This window comes from Mesitornis unicolor, unplaced genomic scaffold (genome assembly GCF_000695765.1).
Source record: "Mesitornis unicolor isolate BGI_N332 unplaced genomic scaffold, ASM69576v1 scaffold6467, whole genome shotgun sequence".
NCBI classification, from domain to species: Eukaryota; Metazoa; Chordata; class Aves; order Mesitornithiformes; family Mesitornithidae; genus Mesitornis; species Mesitornis unicolor.
In genome coordinates this window covers 1-11,478 of record NW_010197039.1, presented here as the reverse complement: position 1 = coordinate 11,478, position 11,478 = coordinate 1, and the positions used below count along the sequence as shown (strand labels likewise).

The following is an 11,478-nucleotide window of genomic DNA, read 5'->3' as shown; positions in this document are numbered from 1 at the left end:
TAGATCAGAATTACCGTTAGTTAGAAAGACAAGAGAAGGCCACTAGATGGTGGTAAAAACCCAAGCCTTTGCTAACAAAATCTGTGAAAAGAGAAGTTCAGAGGGGCATAGAAGGGGAGGAGGAGCCACAGTTTGAGTACTGAAGTCATTATTGCTTGGAGTCTATAAAAAGGCAGTGGCACAGTAAGTAATTTATATGTGGTCAGCCTTGACTCTATGGATTTACTCATTCTTTTTCTTCTATTTTTGTCATCCATTCCCACCAGTGAGTCCCCAGCCCCAGATGTCGGGTAAGGAGGGGAACTGAAACTTCTGCTCTCTGGAGGAAAGGTTGCAGGCAATGAAGAGGAAGAGCAGCTGAAGGAGAAGCTCTGGTAAGTAGGTACAGCTAATTCTTGATTGCAGACAAAAAGTTACTTTTAAAAACTGAAAATTATTTTGCTTGATATGCTTTGAATTTTATTTGCAACAAGTCACTGACAGTCGGCTTTAATTGTTCCTCTTATTAAGAATCAGATGGCTTGCAACTTGCCCTGAATATTGTCTTTACCAAGAGAGCATTGAATAAAATACTCATGATCTAGGAAAAAAAATATTTTTATGGCAGAGTTTCACCCATATCAATTCTGTAACTTTACTGTATCCTGAAATGTATGGATTTGCCTTGATTAGGTGTTCAATAATATGGTCTTAGGTGAGCATGTAAGTATTGCACACATAAGCTTTTCTAACATAGTTCATGTGACCTTAAGAAGTATAAAGGTCAGGAAAGCATTTAAATATTTTATTGAAAATGTTCAGTTCTTAATTATGGCAATAATTCAAACTTCTGCACATTGTATTCAAGTGAGCAGGTTTTGCTGAAACTAATACTGTATTCTCCTGCATTTCTGGTGTCTGAGAACTGAGACTTTGAAACCTGGTTGTTGTTCAGCAGAATTTCCAGGACATTGTGCTCACTGCTGGGGGACTGAATAGGACAAACAAAACTATGAATGAAAGTGCATGAATCTCCTTTTTAGTTTGTGGTTTTAATTTCCCAGTTTGGCTCAGAGGTTAACTTCCTATCAGAGGTTAACTTAGAATCAGTAGAGGAGCATGGTGTGGAAAAGGCAGGATGTGTACAAGCCAAATAAAATAGAAATGAGTGATATTTGTTTTGTCAATTTCTGCCTGTTCTCGTCATGCTATATTTTTTTTGGCAGGGTCTTCTGCCTTTTGGAAAATGCATTTACTGCACTCCTTGGCACGTCCCTCAGAAAGAACAGAACGTGTTTGCTTCCAGAGATGAACACGTCCTCTCAGCTGTATGTTTCTGAACTAAACCTGAGTGCCTTTGGCAGCAACTTTACTGTGCCTACTGTCAAGAGCAAGTCATCACCATGTGAGCAAGTGGTCATTGCGGCTGAAGTGTTCCTAACTCTGGGCATTGTAAGCCTCCTTGAAAATATCTTAGTTATATGTGCAATAATTAAGAACAAGAACTTGCATTCACCCATGTATTTTTTTGTTTGCAGTTTAGCAGTGGCTGACATGCTGGTTAGTGTGTCCAATGCTTGGGAGACCATAACAATATACTTAATAAACAATAGGCACATAGTTATGGAAGATGCCTTTGTCCGTCATATAGACAATGTATTTGATTCAATGATCTGCATATCTGTGGTGGCTTCCATGTGCAGTTTGCTGGCTATAGCAGTGGACAGGTATATCACTATCTTCTATGCCCTGCGTTATCACAACATCATGACAGTGAAAAGATCAGGGCTCATTATTGCATGCATCTGGACCTTTTGCACGGGCTGCGGCATTATCTTCATTATTTATTACGAATCAACTTACGTGATCATTTGTCTCATCACCATGTTTTTTACCATGTTGTTCCTCATGGTCTCGCTGTACATCCATATGTTCCTCCTGGCTCGTACTCACGTGAAGAAAATAGCTGCTTTGCCTGGGTACAACTCTGTTCGTCAACGAACCAGCATGAAAGGAGCCATCACTCTGACTATGCTTCTTGGCATCTTCATTGTTTGCTGGGCTCCATTCTTCCTTCATCTCATCTTGATGATCTCCTGCCCTCAAAACCTCTACTGTGTTTGCTTCATGTCTCACTTCAATATGTACCTCATTCTCATTATGTGCAACTCAGTGATTGATCCCTTGATCTATGCCTTTCGTAGCCAGGAAATGAGGAAGACCTTCAAAGAGATAATTTGTTGCTATAGCCTGAGAACAGTCTGTGGGCTGTCAAACAAGTATTAAGAAAACAAAGCCAAACCAAGGAAGAGAACTGAAATGCAAAATCTTTCTGTATCTTGTAATTCTGTTGAAATGCCTATGGAACATTTTAATTCAGCTGTCATAATTTCTGTGGTAATGAGAAACTATTTATTAATATGTGATTTTACCTTTCTTTCCCTCCACACACCTGTCTCACACTGGTGGTAGGAGCTACTGGGTGCCTCTGTGTTACAGGCAGAAAGAATATTTTGAATCTCGTTTACCCTACTGAAGACTGGATCTTATAAGAGGATTATACAGGGAAAACCTTAATTTTCTTTCTGTCAAATGCAATGAGTGTGACCTGTCATGCAAATGAGCCTATCAGCCTCACAGTGTGTGTTTCTCTTGATATTCTTTGTCTCTCTAGACACAGCATGGCTTATTTTGATGCTCAGAATTAACAGGGTTTTTTTTGCTATTTCTTTCTGAAGACATAAAATCAGAGAAGTAGCTCCAACTATCAGGGTTCACATACCTCGGTCTACAGTTATGACCCATGTATATGCACACATCAGCAGTCTTTCATTCCAGTCATGACTGTCACTGTCATAAAATATGTATTATGTAGGAGAACAGCATTACCACAAGATTTTACTATTTGACTATATGTGTTCTTATCACTGTTGGGTGGGATGTACCATGGATGGATTTTAAGGCTGAATATGAAGACTGAGCTGATTCTAGTTTTTCTGTTTTCTTTTTTCACCAGGGCTAGGGAAGTAAAAGGTACATGGCCTCCAGAGTTGTGTAACATTTTGTGTACCTGGAGAGACTGGGTGAGTGGCTGCCTTCATGTAGATATTGGAAAAGCATTTCAGCTAGGAGTAGCTTTTGTTACTGGAGAAAGCTGTAGTGTAGATTGCATCTTTCAAGTTGGGAGAGACAAAACACGTTTTATGATCAGAAGGCATAGCAAGTAATGGCAAAACAGGGATTTCAAAAACCCAGGCACATGTAGCTATAACAGAGAGTTCTGACTTGTGCTGCCCAGACAAAGAATTTTGGTCTTTGTTGAGAGGATTCTAAGATGAAACCCTCATGTTTTTTCTGCGAGTAATTTGCATCTAGTCATGCTCTCATAAACATGCTGTTCTGCAACAGCTGTGTAATGTGCAAAATATTTGATTTATCACAGATGAAGGAAGTGCAACAGTGGCACTGATTTTTTTTATTCCAATGGATGGTACGTATGTTGCACTGCAATATAAGCTATGAAAATATTTCAAGCAGTGGTACCCTACTGACTAGATATCTGAAAATAGCCTGGAAAAATGAATTATATCTTCTGAAAAGCTGAACAAATAACCCTTGTTATACTTGGTTTAAGGATGCTCTAGAACTGTTGTTGTCAGTAGAAGGACTATGATTGATTCAATAGACCTTCAAGGTTATACCTTCAAGGTGGAAGTCCTGATCAGGTATTAGGAAAATGTTTTCTTACCATAAGGGTGGTCAACTGTGGGAACAGGTGCCCAGTGGTTGCGCAATCTCTATCCTTGGAGATACTCAGAACTTGACTGAACACAGCCCTGAACAATCTAAGTTGAAAGCTGACTCTAACTTTGAAGTTGGCCCTGCTTTGAATGATATGGAATAGATGACTTCTACAGGTTGCTTCCAACCCCTCCTAATTTCATCTTTTGTGTAAGAAGAATTGTAAAAGGGTCTCCTCCACACATTTAGAAAGGTAGCAGTGTAAGTAGGGTGCATCTTTAGCACCTTATACCTTTTATCTGCTGCAGCTTGACACATATACTGCCTCTAGCTCTCACATATCTCCCTCTGATATGAGTGGGAATATTATTCTCAGTGGAGACACCTGTTGACTGTAAATATAATGGTTTTATCAGTGCACTAGGTGCTCGAATCTTCCTTCAGCTATATCTGAAAGTGGGTTTTCAGAGGTATGTTTGTGGTCAGTAGTGAGAATCTCACCTTGTTTCAGTCCACCTCTTAACCCTATCCATAAATGGCACCTAAGAGTGGGCTTTTGCTAATATGAATGTAAATAGCAAAAAGGAGACAGTTCAATTACATAGTGAAAGGCACCAGCTGATGTTGTAAATAAATAATTAAATCTTTACTGGGTATTGCAAATAAGACAGTGTTGTACATAATTGTAAATCAACAAAGAGGAAGCCAAAACTGTAATAGCTTTGGATATTTTCTTGAATTGTACATTACTTTTTTTGTTGGAAATTTGTTTGATGTATAAACACAGACATATGAGGAAGCTATTAAACTGGATTGCTGGAAAACCCACTGTTGGTTATTCATTGTAATGTGTTCACTAACCTTATAGATTATTCACAGAGAGAATATTGCATAACAGGCTTTCACTTCTCAATTTAAACAGATGTCTTATTAAAAAACACACTATGAAAGAGAGTTACAGACTCATACAATGTATTTACATTCATACCTATGTTCTTATTCATCCTGTGTTCCTCTAGGTGTCAGCATCAGATCCTCATTATAAGCTTTACAGGTGGGAGCTAAGACAGCTTAAGGGGGGGATGAAAGTATTTTCAAGAACAGGCTAGAACAGTTCTTGCAAAAAAAAAGCTGTTTACACTATAGGAGTGCATATAAAATACATGTCTCTCTGAGGCCATGACATATTTTAATCTGCTTCTTTCTCCTGCTTAGCCACAGAATTAAAGCAACATTTCGTATGCTTTTACTTCTACCAGAGCTTGGAAAACAAAGTATTCTGATAGACTGGGACAAGCAAGCACTGTGTAAGTATGAAATTTGGTGTCAAAGGACAGTCATTAAAAAATATGCTGCTAGGATGTCATTGCACTGTGTTCCCACATCTAATGGTACTGCTCTTGCTTCCACTGCCATTCATTTATGGTTTGGTATCAGTCATTGGAAAGAAACTCAGATCACTCTATTTCTGTCTCAGAGCTCCAAAACCAACTTCCATTGCCCAGTGCTGCTTTGATGACTGAACCCTTCCCTGCTGCTAACTTGTGTGTCACTATTTTAAAGTTTTTAATAGGAAATTTTTCAGAACTCACTCCTGTTGCAGTTGGGGTCAACTTCGATAAACTCACAAATTGTGGTGAAATTACACCTTCATTTTAAATAGAATAGTAGAAGCAAGGAAAATACTAAAAAAACCCAAACCCAACAACCAACATTTCTAGCTGCACCAGAACTCCATCTAGTGAGGCAGAAGACTGGATTTTTCAGTCTATAGTAGTGCAAAGGATGGTTGATGGTAGGGATGTTGCTCTGTCTCCAGATCACACTGAAGTTCTTCATATGTTGCTCTAAGTTTTGCTTGCTTTAGTAGACTGAAGTAGATGGGTGGCTTTTGCAAATGATGGCATTGCCTGAATAATCCCATACCCAGCATGCTCCTATAAGAACATTAGGAAAATCTGAATCTTTTCTCCAGGCCAAGGCCACAGTAAATAACCTGGAAATACTAGCTTTCCAAAAGCCTTAGCATGTCCTGTAACACAAAACAAACAGTCATAACTGAATGGAGCAAAGAGGTTGTTTATGATCCTGGGCCAGACCTGCTTCCCAAATGAGCAAATGTCTGTCACAAAGGGCTCTAACTACTGAGTACTACTGCCTCTGGGTCTGGGCAGGGAGGGATGATGGCTTTCAGTCCTACCAACCTACAGGCCTGCAACTTCTGTGCAACCAGTGTCCAACTCCCTTTTGAGAGTGGGTTGCACATTCCCACTGCTTAGGCAGAAAACTTTCTCTGAGTGGCTCTCTGGGGACTTCACTGGCATTTTTCAGGAATCCCATGCAAAATAAGTGCAGAAACCACAGGAATTTCCTGCACACACAAACTTTCAGAAGGCAGAAAACATTTATACATCTGCGGGAAACCAACCAACCCCCTCACACAGTCTGCTCTCTGAAATCTCAAAGGACTCTGTTTTGTGTCCAAAGCCTTGTTGGGGATTCTCCTGCCTCTCTTGCAGTAAAACCTTCTACTGTTGCTGGTTAGCTTCTTGCACAGAAGGCCAGCCCGTGGTGACCAGTGCTGTGTTCAGGGATTGCAATGGAGGTTCCCAGGCTTCAGCTGTGTTGGTTTGTATGCACAGTGCCCTTCCTGTCAGGTAGGGTGGGTGAATAAGATATGGGAACATGCATGTGGCAATGGGGATCCCCATATCAGGGTTGGAGAGTCATGCAGGCTGTGGTGATTATCTCCATGTGAGATGCTCTCACTCCTTTTCTAATCTTATAATGTATTAAAACCTGAGCCATGTGCATCTTGGATCCAGCTTGTTCTTCATACAGGACAGAAAAAGAGAATCTGAGGTATGTATACAGGTGTCTGTATTTCAATGCATGCCTACGTGTGTATGAGTTCTTACTCCCAAATATAGAGTACAATCACAAATGACAACAACAAATGAAATGTATGTGAGGATGTATAGCTGCTTTTTCTCTAACCTTTCTCCTCTTTGTAATCCATTTATTTGTTACACTGTTTTTGAATTTGCAGCTTATTTCTCAAATATTTCCTTCACCTGTGAACAAACTAGCAACAGTCTAAATTTGAAGTAGAAGAAAAGAACCTCAAGCACTTTTTGCATCCTCAGCTTTTGAAAATGATAACAAATCAATATGACAGAAAAAATAATTCCTCTGGCACCTGTCACACTGTCTAATAAAATTTGAATTCTTACTGTCCTTAAGCACTATCTCTAGAAAAAATTCTTGAGCTCTATGAATTGTGACTGGCTGTACTGAGCACTGAGAGCAAAGGGTCTCAAAATAAAGAGCATCTGTTTAGGGGAATTATACAAAGTCTGGACATTCATATGGGGAATTGTACAAAGTCTGGACATGTGCATGGTAATCTGCTGGAATACCCTTACGTCTTCCATCAAGCTCTGGTTTAGGGACTTCTTGGGCAGAAGGTTATATTTACAGCTTTGTGACTGATAGCTCTCAAGGAATGTTTTTTACATAAATTTATCTAATAACTTTTGGATCTCTTTGTACTAATCTGCAACATCTTGTGACAGTAAGTTTCACAGTTTAGATATGCTGTGACAAAAAATGATTTATATTTTCTTTTATAAAATCTCTACTTGGAAGTTTTTTTCAAAGCCCCTGAGTCAAGAAGGGTCTTAAGCCCCTTATCTTGCAAAGAAGAGAAATAACTGGCCCCCATTCACTTTCCTGTGCCAGTCATTATCCTACTCCCTTATATTCCCCTATGAAGTTTCTCTTCTAAGAATCCTAGCCTGTTTAATCTCTCTATCTTCATACCTTGTTGTCCTTATGTTGCTTTCACAGATCTACTATGTTCTTTCTAACTCAGGAGGAACCAGATAAACATATGATAACCCAGACAGAGTGAAAACTACAGTTTCTATAGAGCCAGACGATGCCGCATGTTTTGTTCTCTGTTTCTTTTTCTTTCAATGAGTAACAATATACTTTCTCTTAATGCAGAATGCTCCATAATTTCAAAAATTTCAAGATCTCAAAGAATTCCCTCTCTGCAAATGCTCATAGGAACACATACTCTCTGTTCTCTAAATAGGCTTATATTTTCAATGGTGAGGGATTTGGTCACACATCAGCACGTAAAACATATGCCAAAAACATGGTGGTTAGGAGTACTTCTGTTTCCAGTCTGCTCTGTAGCAGAACTCATCTGATGGACATGGTTTCCACCTTCTCACCTCTGATAGGAAGGAAACATGGCCAGAGAGGCTGGAAGTCCTTACAGTGTGTCCCAGCTGTGCTCTGGGTGGCTGAGGATCAGGGACACCAAGTTCAGACACGAACTTCTTCTGGAAACCCATCGTTTCTTTGAGTAGGGTGGTAAGAATGTCATTTATGCAGCTACCTCCAGATGGTAACTCATCACTCCATTCCTTTCAATTAGGCTGGTTTTACACCTGATTAAAGCAAGACATGAACTGGAACCATAAGCCTTGTATGCTGGCTCCAGACGATTTTCAAAGGCACCAAATGCACTTTTTGATGTTCTATTGTATAAATGCCCTAATTAACAGCTACAAAACAAAAATCCACAAAGAAACAAGAATTAATTTTTCTCTCTAGTTTGCCAGTTTTTAACAAGACACAGTTGCTTTTGGGAAGCAATAAGTAGTGTTACCCGTAAATTAGCTTTTAATTGACTTTTATACCGTGCATCAAAACTTCATGCCTACTTCACCTACCCTGAAAAAAAGGACCCTAGGAATACCTATCATTATGCCTTTTCTTTTGTCATAGTTTTACTCTGAACTGCTTTATGGTAAGCTTTGCATGGGTTTCAAGTCGGGATCTAAACCCCTGAATTTCTATATCCCAGCAGTCCACAGTGCTGGGATAGCCTTACTTAGACCTTACTATTACTTCTGCTTCACAGGTTTCTTGTGCTTTTTAAAGTCAGGGGAATCTGTCCAGGATATTGTTCCTTTCAAAGGGTAGCAGGAAATAATCCTATACTTTAACTTTGTTTTAAATCTATAGCAACATAATTATTAGCAGTGTCAACATTGACCTCAGCTCAGAGATACATCACTGGAATCAAAAGTAGCTCTTTCCCAAACGCTTTTCCCAGAGGACATAAAGAGTCCTGGCTATAACAAGGAGAGGAGATTCCTGATGTCTGCTCATAGAATGCTAGATAAATGGTGGAGCTTAGGGAAGCAAACATTTTAAATCTGTCTTAAGTTCACACTTCACTCTTACAGAGGGTGAAGATGAATTGCCTTTCCCTGCTGTGAGGACTGGACTGTAGTAAAAAATGTCCTGGTAGACAAACATGTGCCAAAGTTAGTTTTAGAGAAAGAGAGTCAGTGAGTGCTGAAAACTTGACTAAAGTCTGTGTATACAACCCTCACCAGGTGTGACTGAATCTCATTCCACCAAAGTGTCTTGCAAGACATCTTTTGTAAGACTTCTCCCAACAAAGATAAATAGCAAGCATTCAGGATGTGGTAGCTCTCTAGCTCTTTCCTCCTTAGAAAGGAAAATAACAATAATTTAAACAATGGAAAATCAGTGTATCAACAAATAAATTTATTTCTCATGTTCCTCAGATGTAGAGCCTGTCAGTTGTCCACAGGGGTCCCCCAGGATCCAAGGCTCTGACTGGGGGACTCTGCAAAGTCAGCTCATAGGAAGCCTGCTTAACTTACTTGTCAAAGGTAGGTTAAATATTCAACTTCTCCTGGGCTTAAGTGCCCTGCTTGGTAATCACAGTTTGTAAAGCAGGTGATTAAAAAGCACTACTTTCAAATGGCAGAGGAAAGATATGAATCACTTGAATTTCAAGTGCAGTTCCAATGACAGTTCATGTCCCTGCATAAAGTGCATAAAGAATGAAGAGGTAGGAGGTAAGTCCTTGAATGAAGTCCAAGTCTTTCATCTCACGGTGAAGCTGCTAAATATTCAGGTTTTTACTGCAAAAAGGGACATTGGCTCAGCTACCTCTGAATCTGGAGGTGGATTTTTGAAGGAAATCTTTGCAAAGGAAAAAAAGGATATTTGTTGTGTAGCCTGCTGTTTTAATTACACGCTGGGAAAGTCTGACAGTCCTGAAACAAGTGGAGGAACATCTTTCCAGTTAATTTTGACTGGACTTACTTTTAAGATGGCATCTGCAGTCTGTAACCCTCGGTGCCTCTGCTGCCCAAAGCAGAGGTGTCCAGCTTCCAGAAAACTGGAAGGTTCAGGGACTTCAGGTACAACAAATGGCAGGTGGATTTAGGCTCCCAGCTCCTCATTCAGCTCCTCAGTTTTGTTGGCCGCATGCCTGGCATTCCAGTCATGTGTGGTTAATAACTGAACTTAGCTGTGGCATTTTAAGCAATACACTGGGATTGTATCTAGAGTTGGGGATATTGAAAACATGTCCAGCTTAATTAGAAGGGAATGGAAAAGAGGAAAGCCACCCTAGAGCTACCTCATGGGAGACAGCCCTGGCATACAGACAAACGGGGAATTAAAGGCCTGTTGCACAATGTAATGAGTAAATAGATGACAAGTACAACATTAGCTCTGGTGGACCTTTAGAGGGGAAGGTAGGCGATACAAGGAACACTGTGTGTATTTCGGATGACCTTTAGTTCAAAATGTCAGTTAGAAGTTTGTACTGAATTTATAAAGAGTGTAATAAATAACTGAACTGAGTAATGAAATGTTTAATGCTCAGGGAAGAAGCAGGGTGAAGATCTAGGGAGGCTGACACCTGGAATTACACATACTTTAAGACTTTGCTGAAATAATAATGGCCAGTGAAGTGCCAGCATTGTTAGTCCTGCAGAAAAAAAAACATCTAATGACAAGACTATGGCTAATAATAATGAAGGAAATCTGTGGTGAGCTAACGAAAAAAAGCCGATAGAGACGCTACAGAGGCTGGCTCTAGACCTTGTCCTAGGTCGTCACTGCCTGCAGCAGGTCCCCCCCGCCTGCACTCCAGCCCTGGGAGGGAGGTGACAATGGAGCCCTGAAAGTGATGTACATCTGCCCCTCTACTGTGTCCTGGTGAGACCGCATCTGGAATATTGTGTCCAGTTCTGGGCTCTTCAGCTCAAGAAGGACAGGGAATTGCTTGAAAGAGTCCAGTGCAGAGTCACAAAGATGATTGAGGGAGTGGAGCATCTCCCTTATGGGGAGTGGCTGAGGGAGCTGGGTCTCTTTAGCTTGGAGAAGAGGAGACTGAGGGGTCACCTCATTAATGTTTATAAATTTGTAAAGGGTGAGTGTCAGGAGGAAGGAGCCAGGCTCTTCTCAGTGATAGCCAGTGACAGGACAAGGGGCAATGGGTGCAAGCTGGAGAATAGGAGGTGAGGAAAAGCTTTTTTACTGTGAGGGTGACAGAGCACTGGAACAGGCTGCCCAGAGAGATTGTGGAGTCTCCTTCTCTGGAGACATTCAAAACTCAATTGGATATGTTCCTGTGTGACCTAGTCTAGGTGATCGTGCTCTGGCAGGGTGGTTGGACTAGATGATCTTTCAAGGTCCCTTCCAACTCCTAACATTCTGTGATTCTGTGATACACAGAGATATAATAAACCTTGTCCATAGAGAAATAGGGAGGTATTTAACCATCTCCAAATTGATTTTCATTTGCTTTATTCCACAGTTTACCTTTCTATGATATTTTTGATCCTTCAGCTTGACTCAGTATAATAACTTCTGAACAGAACTAATGCCTTCTTTGTTTCTGTCTACTCTGCT

The 11,478-nt window shown here is 40.3% G+C and overlaps 1 protein-coding gene across 1 annotated transcript; it reads left to right on the top strand.

Annotated features, from left to right (window-relative positions):
- The first annotated feature begins 207 nt into the window (after positions 1-207).
- MC5R (melanocortin 5 receptor) lies at positions 208-2,265 on the top strand. Its single transcript, XM_010188665.1, has 2 exons — positions 208-382; positions 1,206-2,265. Exon 2 carries the CDS (start codon positions 1,288-1,290, stop codon positions 2,263-2,265), a length of 978 nt encoding a protein of 325 aa, XP_010186967.1. The 5' UTR covers positions 208-382; positions 1,206-1,287.
- Positions 2,266-11,478: the final 9,213 nt, after the last annotated feature.

What these genes read in the sequence shown, in the direction of transcription:
- MC5R (XM_010188665.1), top strand. Translation starts at nt 1,288, where the DNA reads ATGAACACGTCCTCTCAGCTGTATGTTTCTGAACTAAACCTGAGTGCC.